An 18,760-nucleotide genomic window follows, 5' to 3' on the forward strand; every position below is an offset into this window, starting at 1 on the left:
TTTCTGTTGTATTATCGGGTTGAGACGCGAGTATATGTGCGATATCATTTGTGAAAATGATTTCTAAATGTCTACACTCATTTACTTAATATTCATATGCTAACTAACACCATAGAAGTTAAAACCATGACAGAACGTTTTGGATGACACAGGTCTGACAGTTCTACAGTGCTTTACATACAGTTGTCTTTCTATATCCGAATGAATTATCTGTACTCAATAAAGATATCTTCCAAAAAACGCACACCATTAATAAATAAACCTGCCATTTGAGAGATTTTTATGGGGACAGTGTATGTATTTTATTGGGTCTTGCTGTAGCCCTGCTTTTGTCAAGTGTGTGTCCTCTTTTGGTGCTTAGGGCCTTGCAAGTAAAACAAGCATTGGCAATGCCAATAGTTTTGGCGTTTATTGATGTTATTTGCATGTTGCATTTATAGGCACCTGGATCCAAGGAGGGGAGTGCAACGTTTCAAACGTGGATTTGATAAGGGGTGCAGAATTAGAAGGGGAATAGAGCAAGGGAGGAAGCCATTGATAGAGGGTGCCATTGATGATGAGCAAGAGGAAATATGAATGAGAATGGATGTGATGCTGAAAATGCCATAGGAGGGACAAGGTTTCCAGTCCTTGTACTACCACTTGTGTGTATGTGTTTTCCTTGTTTTCAGTCACTGAGGTCTAGCCTGAACCTCTGACAGTGCAGCTCATGGGATAACCTCATGGCATCCATGGTTGGGGGTACACCCTTGTACCCCTTATGTATTTTGTTGGGCACCTGTGTGTTGGCCATATAGCAGGGTATGGGCTGGTGGCAGCTACATGCTGACTTGACTGTGGCTCTGTCAATTTTTGGGATACCCAGACCCTGCCATAGAAATACATGGATTCCTACACAAAGGCAATATGGCCACTGTGGCCTCTTGGTTTCTATAGCCTTTTACCTTGTTTCCCAAAGTCCTGGGAAGCCCTGACTCTATCCCTTCCTCCTGAATGGCCGTTGGGTGGAAACACCATACATGTCTCTGTTGTTCCATTTTCTCCTGACTGGCTGTTGGGTGGAAATACCATATATGGCTCTGGGGCTGCCTCCTGTCAGACTGACTGGAGCCTTCCCAAGTGGTGTGTGCTGTGGGTACACCCTAGGGGTGGAACTTGTTTGAATGCAGTTGGGAGTTTACACATATTCTCTGTCGTGGGTGTCTGGTTTCTGTGTGTCTGACACAATGAATGAGACAGCCCTGACTGAATGTAATGTAGTGTGCTGAAAGGCTGGGTACTTGCCCCAATCCACATCCTTTCTTATGGGTGTCTGGGTGGAGTGAATGGCCCGAATGCCTGTGAGCCTGATTGGCTGGCTTCCTGTCTGTAAGAATGCCCTTCTGTGTGATTGGCCGCCTGAGCTTGGCTCAGCCAGAGTGAACAGGGAACAGATGTTTACAGGACTCTTGTGCTGTCTCCGTTGTTAAACTACATTGTGAAAGTAGTGCTGTCTTTGGTTTTTGCCTTCTTAGCAATGCATTCACCTAGCAAACTGTTCTACTACTGCCTGAGCCCTGGTCATTCTGTTCAATTCTCTACTATTGTCTCGTCTCTCCTTGTCTAGTCTGCTTGCACCCCTCCCTGTGTCCTTCACTAGTGTGCTCCCCGCCCCTACCCACATCCATCCCCCCATTCCATTTCTCTCCTCTCCCTACCTATTCTATGGTGCTCTCTGTCTCTCCTATCTTTTCTAACTGCTTCTCTATCGACTATCCTGCTCTCCTCACTAAATCTGGCAGGAAGAACTTTGAAATCCAGGCCTCCCGATCAGTCACACCTATACCAGTGCCTCCTCTAGGTAAACCCTCACCGACATCCTCTTTTTCGTTCCCTAGCCAGACCTATGAACTCTTCATATGGTCCTTGTGCTTTCTCCTCTCTCTTTTTCTTCCATTAATGGTGGCACCCAGTGGGAGGCCCTCCTGGCCTCTTTCGACTCCTCTAAGGTGATCATTAATGTTTACCTGAATGGCACCGTTTTGGTCCAAGGCCCTCAGGCAAATCTTCTCCTCTTTAATAGACGCTTCCCGTGCCTCATCAATTTCCTTTCTTCCCCTGAGGTCCCCACTCTTTCCCCCACGGCTTCCTTGCCTCCCCCTGCCGTCTCCTCCTTGGCTACCTTGCCCTCTCCTCCTTCCTCTTCTGCTCCGCGCCCCCTCTGGCTTCTTCTACACCTCCGCAGGGCATACCTCTGATTTGTACTCCTCACCGGAAGTTTTTCAAGGACAGAAACCTTTTCCACATTGCCACTCTTAACTCTTGCTCAGCTGTCAATCACTCCTCTGACATCTGCCGCCTCCTGGAAGAACTTGACCTCGATGTCCTCGGTCTCACCGAGACATGGTTCACGGCCAGCTCTGTCACAAGCTTTGACACTCTCCTCCCTGACGGTTACAAGATCCTCTCGGCGCCTAGGTACAACCTTTCCGGAGTGGGTGTAGCCCTGACCTTCCCCGAGTGGATTCCTGCCTATGTCATTCCTACGTAGGCCTATTCCTCTTTCGAATGCCTCGTCTGCAGGCTCTCTCTCTCCTAGCCATTCCCTTACTGTGGCTACCATTTATCTGCCACCTGGTCAGATGTCCTTCTTCCTCTCTGAGTCGGCGGACCTCTCCTCTTTCCTCCTGGTCTTCACCAGTCAACTCCTTCTTCTTGGAGACTTTAACATCCACCCGGATGCTTTCTGTCCTTCCTCTGGACCTCTGACTCTCTCTCACACTCTGTCCTCCCCTCTGGCCCGACTCACTCTGCAGGGCACACTCTTGATGTGCTGATCTCTAAAGACCTTCCCCTTTCTATCCCTCTCACCACTCCTCTCTCCTGGAGTGATCACTTTCTCCTTTCCTGCCAGCTCACTCTCTACACTCCTCAGGCCAAGCCAATTCCAACACCGCCACCTACCTTCTCGGTTATCCGACCCATGAAGTGTGTGTCAGTTGAGGCTTTCGCCGCCACTTTCTCACCCGCTCCTCACCCTTTGGCTGACACAGCCCTCTCCAGGCTCCACTCTGCTATAGCTGATACTCTCGATGCTGTTACCCCTGTCACGAGGATCCGCTTGAAGCCCAAAGCCAAGTGCAACTCCTGGTACGACTCAGACCTCGCCACCCTTAAACGCAATTGCAGAGTGGCTGAGAGGAAATGGCATGTGTCTGGCACATCCTCTGGCAAAATGGCCTGCTGCCTGCTCTCTGTCCGCACCAAGAAGAGAGCCCACATCCAAGTCTGCGTTTCTGCAGCATCTAACATCCTCCGGCCGAACTCTTTAAAATCTGCAAGCAGCTAGCCAATCCTGCTGCAGTCCGTACCTCTCCTGTCCCCTCCCAGGCCCTCTGCACGGCCTTGGCTTCTCATTTCACTTCTAAAACTCAGGACATCCAGTCCTCTCTCTCTTCCCCCTCACTCCCTCTACTCCCTGCTCTTCCTGTGGCCCTTCTTTGGCCACCTCTACTCCTTCTTTCTCTGCCTTTCCCGTGTTCTCCCCAAACAAGGTTTCTAGACAAGTCCGATCTATGAAAGTCTCGTCAAAACAGGTTCACCACTGTTCCTCCAAAACCATCAAAGACCACATTGACACTTTGGCCCCTTCTCTGGCCGACTTCTGCAACCACTCCTTCACCACTGGTGTCTTCCCTTCCCCCCCTGAAGCATTCCCTTGTGCACTCTCTTCTTAAGAAACCCACAGCGGATCCCTCCTGGCCGGCTAACTATCGCCCTATCTCCATCACTCCTTTCCTGGGCAAACTCGTGGAAAAGCTGGGCATCTCCCACCTTAATCTTCACACTGAATCTGTTGGTTGTCTCCATAACCATCAGTCTGGCTTCAGAGCTGCCAGAAGCATGGAAACTGCTCTCCTGAACATCTGTGAAGACCTGCTCTCCAACCTCGATTCCAACACCCGTGTCCTCATCTTACTTGATCTCTCTTCTGCCTTTGACACGGTGAACCATTTCATCCTGCTTAACTGGCTCCATGATAACCTGGGTATCACCGATCAGGCTCTGGCTTGGCTGACATCTTTCCTCTATGATCGACCCTCCCAGGTCCAACTTGAGTCCTTCCCCTCGTCTATTTCTGTCTCTACTTGTGGTGTTCCCCGGGGGTCTAACCTCTTTCCCTGGCTGTTCAACCAATACCTGGCACTTCTTGCCCACCGCATTGCCCCTCTCTGCCCCAACTTTCAGTGCTATGAGGGTGACACTCAACTCATTTTCAGGCTCCCTTCTGCTACTTCTCCTTCTCTCATCTCCGACTGTCTGTCTACCCAGGAGTGGTGTACCACCAATGGTCTCCGCCTCAATGCCAGCAAGACCAAGATTCTCCTCATCGGCACACCTGCTTCCTCCTTTCCTGTCACTCTCTGGCCGGCCTCTCTTGGCCCTCTTCCTGCTCCCACCTGTGAAGCTAAAAACCTTGGGGTCATCTTCGACTCGACACTCTCCTTCTCTCCTTACATCTCTGATGTCTTGAAGAAGTCACACTACCAACTGCACCTCCTCAGAGGTTTTCATCCTTTCCTCTTCTTCCCCCAGAAGCTCACTGTCTCTAGAGCTCTGGTTCTCTCTAGGCTGGACTGCTGCAACAGCCTCTTTCTAAATCTGCCTGCTTCTACTGTCCGCCCTCTGCAATTCATCTATAACAGGACCAACTGGACTTGTCCTTGGCCTCAAGCCCAGGGATCATATCTCTCCAGGACTGAAATCTCTGCACTGGCTCCCAGTAGCTGCGAGGATTAAGTTAAAAACCCTCTGCATTGTCCACAAGGCCTTCTGGGGCCTGAATACCTTAAACTCTCTCTTCATAAATATCTTCCTTCTCAAGGTCTTCGCTCATCCGCCTCCAACTCCCTCAGGGTCAGTCCCTTCTCCAAGCAACAAGTTGGTGGCAGATCTCTTTGTTCGGCTGGGGCCTCCCTCTGGAACAGCCTCCCTCAAACATGAGGAGAACATCTATGTTCCGGAAGTACCTCAAATCCTTCCTCTTTGCTTCTGCTTTCTCTCCTGCTCTCCCCTACTGAACTCCAGGCTGAAACTGCACTGGTCGCCTGGCTTGCCTCTGATCTCAAGCACAGGTCCCCACCCCCACCAGTTGCACCCCTGCACTGCCTCCCTGGCATCTCCTGCACTTGGGGACTGTTTTTCTGTATCCCTACAGCCCCCCTACCAGCACTTGACACCGGATGTCTGCACTTACCCTTGCACTTGCCACCAGCTGGTCCCACTTTTACTTATTGCTTATTTTTCTATTTATTTTACTATCGTTCCCATGTACTGCACTGCCCTCTACCCTGCACTTGCACAATCTCAATGTCACGTGGCCTAGTAAGATCATTGTCTCTGTCGTCCCTCTGTACCTCCTCCTTTGCCTTGCTGTGCCTTGAAACACTTGTATATAGGCACGTTATAAATACCATATATCATATCATATATCTGGGGACTTGTCACTTACGAATTTGTTCAGAAGCTGAAGTCGAAGCTGAAGCAAGAAGAAGCCATTCCTTGAAGCCCAGCTGGAAAAGTCTTCTGCAGCAATTTCTTCAATGTATTCCGAAAACTGTCGTGACTCCCAAGGACTGATCCAGAGAGGACATGAGCTACCATTGTGAAAAACTGCTGCTCTTCATCAAAGTATACTGGAAGCCAGTCCCGTGTGCCTGCCATCTGGAGAAGGGGTTTTTGAAGTCCAGAGGCAGAGTGGCAGACATCTCGATCAGAGAAGTCTGTTGGTGTCCCCCAGGATCCAGAGGATCGTCTTGTGACCGCTGCAAGCTGTTGCTGCCCACTCCCCAGAAGAGGGGGTACCCTGGCATAGTGCTGCTCGACACCCGGAGCTGCGAAAGTTCCCAACTGCCTAAGAACATTTCAAGAGCCATCCTCACTATCAGCAATGACCACTCCCCCCCCCCCCAGAGTCCCAAGTCGCTGAGTGCCAAGGAAGGTCCGTCAGTGGGTTTCCCGCCACCAGAAGCTAACAAAGACGTCCTGAAGGTCCAGACTTGGTGAGGGTCTGAGGTCCACTCCAGTGGTCGAGACCAGGTCGCCAGAAGCCATCCAGAGATCTGTGTTGTAGCTGAAGCACCAAAGAACTGAAAGTCGGAAAACTGCAATATTCCGAAACTGAACACCAAAAGTGACCTCTGTAACCGTTGCTGCCCGAAGTCATCAAAGGGTCCCAGGGGTCTTAATTTTGTCTGCCAAGCCTTTAAGGAGCCCACAGCAAGTTTCATCTTCACAGGACTTCTACAATCGGAGAAATCATCGACCAAAGGAGAGCACCGTGAAGAGCCAAACTACTGCACTTCAGAAAGACTTTGGTTCCTTTTTATTCTTGGACTCAGTATCCCAGTGGCTCCTTCTTCTAAAGGAGGTCCATCCTCAGAGGGAATCGTCGAGTAAAGCCGAAAAACTCTGCCACTTACCTACAAAGGCGCCAAAGGTACTGTGACGAGGAAGAGACTCTAGCCTCAGGAGTCGTCCAGTAGTCCCAGATTATTCTTGGCTCCTGTTCTCATGTGACCTCTCAGGTACTTTGGGGTGGTAGAACCTTTATAAAGAAAGCACAAGGTTATTGAACATTTTTGGACAGGTTGTAAAAGACATCATAAGTTACTTCCTAACTTTGCCCTTCCAGGTTGCACAGGTGGGGGGGGGATCCTCACTCAGAATTATCTATCTAAACTAAATAAAGTTTCTGCCACTGTTCACAACTAACCTGCCTTTCTTCCCTATTCTATGCTGTTACACCTCACTTAAGAATCCACCTGCCTATTTACAACTGCTTGCAGTTAGTGCACATATTACTGGATGTAAGTACTGTGTGGTACAACAAAGAATGTATATAATTACCATTCTTTGAATAAGTATTCCAAGTACAAAGTGTTATTATTTATATGTGTATATATTCCTGAACCCCTATATTATATAAAGAAGCAGTGTTATCACCTAACATAGTGTATGAACATTCCTGTGTGGGGGCTTTGAGGAAACACTGTAATTAAGAACCAGCCTGCATCACCTCCCGAAAGCTTAAGCCTGGTTGCTTGTCCATTGCTACCAAATTGAGAGCCTTGCTGGGGTATGATTTGCCTTTACCCTACCATATAGAGGGCAGAAGTACAGATACCACTCTCCAGTCTTTACAAGGGGTCAGAGTTAGAAGGTAAGAAATAAAGTGAGAGAGAGGTAGAATGAGAGGGAGTAATGTGGATAAATAAGTTGAGGGGGTAGATTGGTGTGTGGTGGGAGGGGGAATATAGGGTGTAGGGTGGGTAGAGTCAGAGAGAAGGGGCACAGTGCATGGTGGGGGTAAAGGGAGAAGTGCTAGGGTTGAGTAGAGAAAGAGGGGTAGTATGGGTGGTGGTAAAGAGAGGGGGTACGATGGGAGGGATAGAGGTAGTGCGGGTGGATGGTGGTAGTGAGAGAGGTTGGGGGTAGAGAGGAGGTGGGGTTAGAGAGGGTGAGGGTAGGGGTAGAAAGGGTGAGGGTAGGGTGGGTTGGGGTAGAGAGAGTGGGGGTAAACTGATTAAGAGAGAGCAGGGTTGGGTGGGTGCCTGTAAAGAGAGGAGTAGGGTATGTGGCTCGAGTAGAGAGAGCGTGTGAAGGGTCGGTGTTGGTAGAGAGAGCGGTGGTATGGTGGATGTTCATAAAGAGGGTAGGGGTAGGTGGGTGGGGGTAGAGAAAGCAGGAGTAGGGTGGGTGTAGAGCGCATGGGGTAGAGAGTGGGGTTTTGCGAGAGAGGGTGGGGGTAGAGAGTAGGGGGAGGGTGGGGGTGCAGGGAATAGGGGTAGGGTGACTGGGGTTAGAGAGTTGGGGGTAGGGTAGATAGTTGGGGGTAGAGAGAGTGGGGAGTAGGGTGGGTGGTGGTAGAGAGGGTGGGGGTAGAAAGAGGGGGTATGACCCAGGGTTGGGAGGAGGTAGAGAGAGCTTGGGTGGAGGTAGAGAGAGCAGGGCTAGGGTAGAGATAGGGCAAGCAATAAATAGTGTGTGAGAGGTAGGATGGGGTGATGTGGGTGGAGGAATAGACGGGGTAGGGTGGGTGGGAATAGAGGGAGAAGATGGTAGAGAGAGCAGGGGTAGGGTGGTTGGTTGTAGAGAGAGCAGGGGTCTGGTGGATGGGGCAGATTGGGGGTAGAATGGGTAGGTGGGGTAGAGAGAGTGGGGTTAGGGTGGGTGTGTAGGATTAGGGAGAGCGGAGGTAGGTTGGGTGGGTGGCTGTAGAGAGAGGGTGGGTGGGAGTAGAGAGTGGTGGTAGGGTGGGTGTTCATGTAGAGAAAGGGTAGGCGGGTGGGTGGAGGTACAGAGTGTGGGTAGGGATAGAGAGAGCGGGCTAGGGTGGGCAGGGGAGGTGTGGGTAGACAGGATGGGGTAGAGAGAGTGCGGATGTTGGGGGGGAGAGAGGGTGGGTCAGTGTAGAACATTTATGAAACAGGCTTTCTGCGAAGTGGTGGAGATTTAAGCTTTGAGAAGCTAATGTCACAACCATGGGGTTAATGGCTCAAACATTAACACCCTTTGGGTATAATTCAAAGAAGCATTTTATAATAGCAAACCCCATTGGAAAACGGTCTGCAAATTTGGCCCTTTGACTCTACTCCATGTTGTGCCTGTTGCAGTGCACGGCTGATAGTAAGAATTCCGTCCTCAAAAAAACTTTAAACTCTAACATAAAACATAAAGGATCTGCCGTCCAAGAAGGAGATGATGCGTGGGGGCTCTGGTTCCCTTCCGTGGAATATTGATAAAGCGGAGTGGTCTTGTAACCTCGTATTACCTTATTTTAATATTATTTTCTTAGGGCTTGGCGCGCAATAAAAATGTTAAATAAAACAATAAATTATTTTTTTTTTTTAAATTGCCTCTATTCGAATCTCTAACCTACAGCCAGAAAACACCTCTTGGAAATAGGTGCTTAACCCACAAAGCTATATCCAGCGTCCGGACTCTTTTCAGCGTTTTTAGAAGCACCATTATTGAGAGTCAAAGCGACTTGAACATTGGATATTCCAAACTCCATAGTTTATATTTTTGAAAATATATCCAGGTGACCTTGTCTATAAATTAATTTCCTTTGCGTTTGTTTTCTATTTAAGTTGTGGTCTTGAGTGGCAAATTGGCAGAAATGTGTCTGGCGATTGTGTGCATCACACAGTCTGCACAGAGCCCCATTGGTGCACACAGTATAGTTTGTCACATCCCATTACTGCGGCAGTTCTACGGTTGAATGGAGTGGTGAAACTGCTGAAGCATAAACTGCTATTATTGCTGCATTATAATATCAGGTGTAAAATGGGTTCTAGGTGAGCAGATCGTAATGATATTGTCTATAAGGGATTTTTTTCAACTCCTCCGACTCAAGCTGGCAGTGAAATGCGCCCCACACACTCGCCGCATTGAATAGATGGAAAGATTGATCTAAAGCGGAAGTGCCCCATCCCATAAGAGTAGGTCCTTCACATCCAGTTGAATTAGCATGGGTTGGGCGGGGCTTTGTGTGTGTTACGGTGGAGAAGCTTGACAGTAAACACATGTGAGAGAGAAGCCTGCCCCATGAGAGCAGCATTGCATACATATTATATTGTGTTCGAACCCTGGCTTGCGGGGCGCACTAGACACTTGGGGCAAGAAACATTGGGCCACTCGGACCAGTCAACAGGGTGGTGGGCGGGAAGGGAGGAGCAGGCACACCAAAAAGCGGGCAAGGGAGGGGGACTAATGCGCGCCAGAGCGCTGCTGGCAGAGAGCAGACAACAGATCACTGTGCGGTGTGGACAGGAGTTTAACTGAAAAAAATAACTGGTGCATACAAGTGAAAATAATAACTAGCATATACTTAAGTGCAGTCCTTTTGCTCCTACTTCGGAGCGTGCACAGCTCCCTGGCAACAGCTGCAGGCCAGCAGACGTGAGTGAGAGGGTGAAGGCCCAGATGGCGCTGTGGCCATTTCATTGCCATGCTCTGCAAGTTGCCATGTCCACGCCATACACTGCTTCTGAACTCCCCTTTTATACATTTGCGGTACCAATGTTTTAGCGATTAGGTGGCTAACGCCACCAAAGCGCCAAAACCAAAAAGGTGGGATTGTGGGTGGAAGAAAGCTACTGCTGTCTGTGTAAATTGGGTGCACGTGCAGTGTCTGTAAGAGTTTTCCTTTGGTGATGAAGTTGATCTAAACAGAAGCATAGCTCTCAACTCACACGCTTGAGCCTCCTGCTCGCCCATACATTCCAATGGGCGTCTCACTAGCCAAAAACAAAATCGGGTGATTTCACCCGCCCTTGAAACTCAAATGGTTGAGAGCTATGCAGATGTGAATAAACCTCAAAATAGGAGTGTGTCGAAAAGAGAGGGGGTGCCTTAAAATGCTTGCCAGCAAAACGCCAAATGTGGGCAAGACAAAACACTCAGGCCTGATTCATGGAACGTGTTCCTATGGGATTGCACCATTATAAAACAATTCCACGAATCAGGCCCTGATTTTCGATGTCAACAGCTTTCCCTACTGATTTGCAAAATCTACTTCATACGTTGAAAATCGGTGTTCGGAAGGCTTGACTTCCACATTTCAATACAGGCAATAGGTTAGCAAAACAATTTGGTTGCAGTGCCCCTAACAAGCCAAGTAGACTACTCTGTCGCATAACAAGATGACATCGACATGAAAGCCATTCCGTGCTGGAGTAGTGAGTCACAGTTTTCTATTTGCTGTTTTACTACAGATTCATCAGCCCCATTAGCAGACCATGATGACTGGCGAGCATGTGAGCCTCCTTTGGATCATTCTGAGGGGCAACATGTTGATTTTTTTTTCTCCTGCCGAGCGGCCCCCCGTGCAAAACGTTTCAGTGGAAAGTTTCAGGCCAGCATTTTGCACGTCGCAGGAGTTCATACATACAGCATTGCGAGTATTCACCATGCATGAGGAGGCGGGGGTCCGCTGGCCCCTCACTGCAGGGTGATGGCGTGCTCCTCGCCGCTGCTGCGTGTTGGCTCTGCGGCGTGCGCTCTCCTCTCAGGCTGGCACAGACACCGCCCTCTGCAGCCTGACTCAGACTAGCGGTTTCGGCGAGGCTGCCGCTGCTCTGTGTCGCTCTCTCTCTCCCCTCTCTCTTCCGCTTCTTCCTCTCTCTCTCTCTGTACGTCGATTCCTCCGAAGCGCCCGCGGGTGGACGGTGCCTCGGCTCTGCGGCGGGAGGAGAAGGCGCGCAGGGGGCTATGACATGTGAGTATTCGTAGGTGGATTGCTGTCCCTGTGGTGGGAGCTGGACACCAGACTCCCGAGCCCAGCCAGGTCCCATGATGAAGCCGGCCACCATAAATCAAAGACCGGCAGCTTCCGTCTACACGCTTTCCGCCTCCTGGACTGCACGTCGCGCTACCCCTCCCCCGGCTGTCAGCAGAGATGGCGCGGGCACGCCCGGTTTCGCATGTCCGGTCCTCCCGCAGTGCCCGCTCACTCAGTGCCCACTCACACAAGGCCCTCTTCTTATCCAGCGGTCACGCTGTAGCGTCTCACCGTGCAATATCCCCTCCCATCTACAGTGCCCGCCCACCGGCAGTGATCTGCGGCTTCGCCCACGCCCGCCCAGCATGTCACACACATGCTCACAGCTCTCTCACATATTACAACAAAAGCATGTTTGAGTTATGTGCATAACGTGACGGTTCTTACACTGGGAATCTCATGTGGAAATCCAGGAATGTGACAGTAAACTTGTAGAATCAGAGGCAGGGAAAACAAAAAAAACACAGGAATTACTTTTGAATGCACTATGTTATATTGCCATTGAATGTCGGCCTCCTACTTTTCATTTTAAAGATAATTAGGACTGTAAATAAATATCGCAGACCCTTGGTCCAACATTAACATAGGTCCTAATTTTAATTTCAGTGGAACTCTCAGGTTTATCAAGTTCAGTGGAGTAGCTTTGCTGAAAAAGATGGGGGGACATGCCATCTGAAGAAAAGGTGTCCCAGCCAAATGAATGGGGACAAAATGGTGTGCCATGAAAGTTGGGGTGGACAAACGCCCCTGTACCCCCCTAAAATGATGCCCATGATGCATACTGCACTGGCCTTTTCATTGCAACGGGCCCTTCTCCCAAACTTGTCAACCTCCGAGCAATTTGTGTGCTATGTTAATACGCTTTGCTAGTACGTCAAATCATCACTGTAGTAGTATGGAAGTGCGTGGATTGTTGTACCATGCCTCGGGCAGCAGTATCCAGACCTTACTCTGCTGGATGAAAGAAAAAGAGTGAGGGGAAGATAATCGTTTTGGAAAGTGGGAGATAGATGCTGCAATAACAATCCCGGGAGGATAGCTCAGCGGCAACGTGCTCACCTTGGAAGCAAGACGACACAAAGCAATACAGGTTCGATACCTAGGTCCACGCTTAGAAACCTCTGGGTATTTAAGCACGTTATAAATACGCAACTAAAAACAAAGAATTCCTGTAACTGCGCCTCGATGCCCACGGGCTGTGTGAGCGCTTTAAAAATGCAAATAAAAGAAAAGGAGGGATTCAGCGGGGGAAGAATGGTTTGTGATTGCATGGGCGAAGTTCTGTTAGGTAGAGCAGATTTGGAGAATTGTAAGTTAGGACACAGTGCAATGTTGATGCGCGAGGTGCTCGGGGTGGGGATGGGGTTGGGGTGTGGTATTTGGCAATTCTGGAAGCTTTGTGGCTAATTTGCCCAGAATATCTTTATGTTTTATTCTAAGTCAGACTCCAGAATGTGAATTCTGTGACTGTCAATCCTGAGCCAACGAGTGGCATAGACAAAAATACGCTATGCATAAAAGTGAATTGTGTTGGCAGCAGAAGGGAATGAAGCGGTCAAAATGGTATAGTGAAAATGAAATTCCTGGCACCTGTCAAGTGACTCCAATCAAGCAATCCCGCTAAGTCAGTGCCTCGCCTGGGACGCCTAAATGAAACCCTTATTTATATATTTTTATGACAAGTTATTCTCTGGATGATAAACCCTTATATAACGCCCCTCTCTTTGAATCCCCTTGACCTCACTGAGCCAAGAAGTAGGTTTGTTTTGCAATTTAAAAGATTTATTGGAAAAATTAAACAATATAGATATATTACACTTTTATAATAAAGAGATAATATGTTCACTTTTCCCCTGGTGGCAATTCACTCCCCCCCTATGCAATAGAAGATGGAAAGGAGAGCACACAGTTCTCAGGAATACAATCAAATGTAGTTCAGTTCCCCCCTAGCAAGCTTAGATCACAGGGAGGATTTTAAAACGCAGGCAAAATACTTTAAATGTGGTTTGCAAAGAAGTGAAATTATGCTAAAAATGATTTTAATTCCCTATAGGAGATTCAGGGTAGGTGATAGCTACTTAATATTAGTTCATGTCAGCACTATCAATGATTCAGGGATGGTTATCAGGTTGAAAACGGAATTCAATAACAGAAGCAAAAGACAGATATTTTTACACGTGGTTGAAATGAAGCAAAATGTCAATTCGCGGCAATTTTTATGAATGCGTCAAACGCGATTATGGAATAACTATAAGGAATAGAAAGTCGGTTTTATGCTGTTCGGAAAGATTAGAATCTTAGCTTTCAAATGAAAGTTAAATCTCATTCCTAGCACCTACGATTCAAAAGATACGGACAAATTTGTGAAGGTAGTTTTTCGAAATTAAAGTAAACTTCAGAATGACAAAATGACACTTTTACAGCTTTGAAATGACAGCATGAACACACGATTCCTATGATGCAGTTCTGGACAGGTTCAAATGTTTTGAATCAGATTATTTTAGACTAAGAGATTGGTTCTGGCACAGTTCTAGCTGAGTACTCACACTATAAATTTGAAATAGGCCGTCAAGTTCTGATCAGGTTTGGACTGGACTCCTGGCGGGTGGTTCTGAAGTCACAGCTCTCTGGGTCAGCTCTGCTCTGCACTTCACAGCAGTCTGGTCTCTGGTTCTGCTGGTCTCTGGTTCTGGAGATGGTCCTTCTGGATATTGTCTGGTCCTGCAAAATGCGTCGCAAGAAATTGGAAAGTGAATGTCCCTCCTGGGTTTCAGTGTTCCTTTTTTTGTCTTTTGAAAATGGGTGTGTGCGTGGGCATAACTAAGCCTGCCCCTCACAACTTATCATTGCCCAGGTTTTCCTCTCTCCCTTGATTGGGGGAACGAAATTGAGTGTCATCTTGATGAGGTAGTTTATGGGTCAGAGGATCCACCCCTGGTCAATTTGCACACAAATCTATTCTTGATCCAAATACATATTTATCTACGTACAATTTTTCTAATATTATATGTCCAGTTAACATATTTTCTGTAGCACCAAACCATCCGATCCCTGTCTTTGTAAGATGTCGGGTCCACCTATGACATAATTCTGCCCTTTTCATCAAGAACACAACCTCTAAACTTTTCCAGATTTTACACAAATGTGCACAAGCAATATGGGCATCAGATGATAAAGTGTCAGATTTTTAACATACAGACATTCGGAGTAATACCTTATTTTCCACTACTACCCCCAAGAACATACCACAGAGTCCTAACACATCTTAAAATGTGCACAGAAAAATCACAAGAATAATTATATTAATTATATAATTTTGACAAGTCCATACTATGAATTATCCATCTTTTTAAAATTATGCTTTGGCCCAGAGGGGTGTGGTTTGCCAAAGCACATGGTGGAATTTCTGGTTTGTCCACTTCCTCCAACTCAAGTTGCTCACAGAGGCACTGCCCCTCCTCGTTTCTCTCAAGAGGAAGCCATTTACGAACCCTCCCCCCTAATTTAACATTTGCCTGAGCCAAGGAAGGCTCATTGTTCTGTTTCCTCCAGTCCTAGGTGCTCCTCCCCTGATTCAATCAGGGAGGTGTCATCTCCTTTTGGTGAGGGCAGGAGAATGCAGGCCAGGCCTGGGAACATTTGTTGAGCAAGTTTCAACTCCCGTCGGGGGTAGTTGTCAGGCAGAATTCAATCTCTTTAAGCCAAGCTTCAGCTAAATGTCACTTTTGTTCCCAGTTTTTCTTCATCCAAATCAAACTCACAATTTTTACACATGCAGCTAGAACGCTGATTCCAAGTTCAAAACGATGACATTTAACAGTTGCAAACTATGTGACACTCAACAATAGGTCACTCATTTATTTTAAACATTTAGATTTTAGTGTCTTTCAGTCCAATTTAACTTAGGCTGCTGACATCCACAGCTCAGCCAGTTTCATTATGAACATTATTTTAGGCTCTTTCTCTTTCCAGATTTTGTATGCACACAAGTCTACCTTCTGCCAAATGTCTGCTGGTGTTCAGTGAGATTTTTGAATATCTTGCAATGTTTGAAATAGGCATTTTTAGCTTGCATTTCAGAGAAACAAAGGTGATTTCAAAGTGCTTTATGAGGTAACAGGCACTGCTGTTTTCCCTTTGGCACGCATTCCACTCATGGCACTCCTGTCCATCACGCTCGCACTGGTGGGTGGTAGGTCAGGCGACCATTTTGGTGTGCGCAAAAACTGTGCAGTTTTCCTGGATCCTGGCGCAAATGTGGGCTCTTCCGCCATCTTGGATTTCCTAAGCCCACAGCACCAAATGTTGCAGCATAATAGTCCAAACGTGGGTCAGGACACCCAACGCATCTAGATGTGTAAAAGGATATTATTAAGAGTTTGATGATAGACTTTAGTTTAGCGCACAGTGAGACAGGGTGGTTCCTTACTTGGAAGTAGGCTCTCAAAGTATTATAAAGAGCTACATGCAAAGTGTGTTCATTAGACTGTGTAAAAGACAGATGTGGATTTGCAACATACGCGGTAGGTAGGGCGAGAAGGGCCAGTCTGCCCTTCTATATGCAGTGCTGGACTGGCACCCTTTGCTTTTGTTATGTTACTATGCTTCTACTTGGATCATTAGGCTATGAACACACTCCTATATAGGTGGGCTTTGGCACCATCAGCATTGAAGGCAAAATAATTCAACCCACCATCATGTATTTATGACAATAAAGAATTAACTGATTTTGATATTCTGACGCCTGACCTATCACACTCCTCTCTACCATCATTTACAAACACAATATCTACACGCTAAGTGAGAGTATTGAATGATTGTTTTTTTATTGGCGATTGTCATATGCAGCTGTGTGCCACACACATTGGAATTCACACTACAAAACCTTAACTTTAAACATTTGTAAATATTCATACCAAGGTGTCATATACATGATTACAATAACTGTTGAAAGAAGTGAATTGCGTGGAGCACCTCATGGTAGAGTAGTCCATCCTTTCATACTGGATTCTTGGCGGGTATGGGTTCTAATATAAACTTGCTCTGCCTCAGTGCTATAAAAACCCAATGCCAAATACTAAACAACCAGTATTTTTTGCATTTGTTGACCTGCATACTGCTTTTGATGCTATCTCCAGATCCTTACGGTTTTCCAAACTCAAAAGAGATGACTGTCCTCACACATTGCTAGAAATGATTTACTTTTTACATTCACAAACTTCGATTCGTATCTGATTAACCACTGAGAGTCTGTTGTCTGCATAAATTCCCACGGAACGGGGTCTCAAACAGGGTTGTTTGCTCACTTTGTCTATTTTCAACTACTTCCTGCATGACGTTAGACACATTTTTGCGGCGGTACCTTCAGACTCACCGAAATTAAATAACATTCCCGTACAAACTCTTATGTATGCCGATGATTTGGTTCTCAATTCACAAACACCCAATGGCTTACAAATACTGCTCCATAATTTTAACATCTATATAGAGCAAAATGAGTTAAGAATTAACACCAAAATAACACAAATCATCGTTTATTCGGCAAATAAATCTAGTGCATTTAATTTTAATTGGACCATCAAACTAAATAGTTAGTTTCAAATTACACCTATATCGGCATGATATTCGAGGGTACTGTCACATTTAAAAGTCATCTAGGATCTGTGAATCAGAAATTATCCACAGCGATTTCACAAACTAAAATCATTTTGCATCGCTACGGCAAGTTTACCTTGAAACCTGCTTTAATATACTGGAAACAAAAAGCGACTCCTTGTATTCTATACGGCCTTGAATCTCAATTAGTGTGGTCCAAGCATACACTATTTTGTAACACAAGTACATAGGCTACCCCACCTGTATGGCACTTGCCGGTAGTGTGATATCGCAGTAAAGACTATGGCATTGGTCTTTGCATAAAACAGAGTACACCAATATGCATTCTTAGATGTGACAATTTACTTTTCAATTAATTATTTTTTAAAACCAGCCTATACGGGCTGCTGTATCTATGTCACCAATATTCAGCTCCTTTTTCAAGGAGAATTACATACACAAGTTATTAGCACTACAAATTGTTAGTCATATAAAGATACAATATGATGGCTTTTGTATGTAATTCAGGCCCCCTGACTAAAAAAAGAGGGCCACACACACCCCCTGTGAGTACATACCAAGCAGACACTAGACAAGCTTGAAGCAACATTTTGGAAAGCAGTTTTGTGTCTTCCTCAATGAGTCAAATTATATATTTACAACAAATCATAATTTTGTCAAAGGCTGGGTAAAGGGCATTTTTTCTATTCTTCTGAGAGCCGAGGTGTCCATTAATGTTTTGGTAACCAACCCCGAAAAAGCCAAGTCCTTGATTTATCACAGTGATTGGATCAATACGAGAGATGAACGTTTACTCTATAAACATACCTCCATCCAGAGGTTTAAACATAAAAGCGTTGGCACACTAGATCCTTATTTGCTCAAATTTCCATCTCCCTATATATGCACTGGTATACTATGCTTGCGTTTTAATTTGTGGTATACTCGTGAGATATTGCCTAAAAGTAGACTCATTCTAGAGGGAGCAAACTTTTGCCGTTTTTGTTTGTCCACTGAGGCGATTGAGACGCTAGAACATCTCATCTCGTTGTGTCCCTTGTTGATTAAAGAGTGCCTAAAGTACTTCAACTATCTTTGTGACCATTTAGGAATGTTAAATACTGTCCAAAGATGGGATTATCTGATGTGTACCAAAAATGTTTCAATTCAAATAGCAACTGTACATTTTTTTGAATTCATTGAAACTAGTGTGTTAGTGACTAATCACATCTGTTTACTCCTACTTTTATTAACGATCCTGATCTTGTGTTATCTTAATTGAATCTTATGTGCAATGTTAAATAGTTTTTGTCTATATGTCCAGTGACTAACTGCCTATGTTGCCATAATGAACTCGATTATTTTATTATATCTGAATTTTCTTTACAATGTAAATAGTGAAAAGTTTCAACGGTGCACGAGGAAAACATTTATTTGAACTGAGTCCATATTTTGCATAATTTATTTGGTCACATTTTTCTCCTTGTGTAATTCTTAGTCTTAGATGTTTTCCTTTTCTCTCTTGTATAATATTTTGTCAAAAGTTTTGATGTTTTTACTGTTTTGTATATTGAAAAGTTGATTAAATTCAGCTGAATCAATAAAAAATAGAGTAGTCCATCATCATTTTCTGTGACTAGTGGAGGATTCTTTACTTCTATTGGAGCATGCCATATTCAAACCTGATGCTCCATTTCTCTATACCACTCCCCTGTCCCCTGTGATGTTGCTGGTGTCCCCCTACCACCCTCCTGTCCCCTGTGATGTTGCTGGTGTCCCCCTAGTACCTCCCTGTCCCCCGTGATGTTGCTGGTGTCCACCAACCATCCCCATCCCCCGTGA

At 46.2% G+C, this 18,760-nt stretch overlaps 1 protein-coding gene across 2 annotated transcripts in view; it reads left to right on the forward strand.

The window, feature by feature from the left end:
• Positions 1-18,760, forward strand: part of SACS (sacsin molecular chaperone) — a 669,847-nt gene that overhangs the window by 307,933 nt on the left and 343,154 nt on the right. The window contains exon 1 of one of the 2 annotated variants that reach the window (XM_069640130.1): positions 11,000-11,260. The exons of the other annotated variant lie outside the window; for it this stretch is intronic. Within the exon in view, the coding sequence (XP_069496231.1) occupies positions 11,259-11,260 (2 nt within the window). The 5' untranslated portion in view covers positions 11,000-11,258. Of the gene's footprint in view, positions 1-10,999; positions 11,261-18,760 lie in introns of those variants that run through there. 2 annotated transcript variants of the gene reach the window in all.

Source organism: Ambystoma mexicanum, chromosome 7q (genome assembly GCF_040938575.1).
Source record: "Ambystoma mexicanum isolate Mex_15411 chromosome 7q, UKY_AmexF1_1, whole genome shotgun sequence".
Taxonomy (NCBI): Eukaryota; Metazoa; Chordata; class Amphibia; order Caudata; family Ambystomatidae; genus Ambystoma; species Ambystoma mexicanum.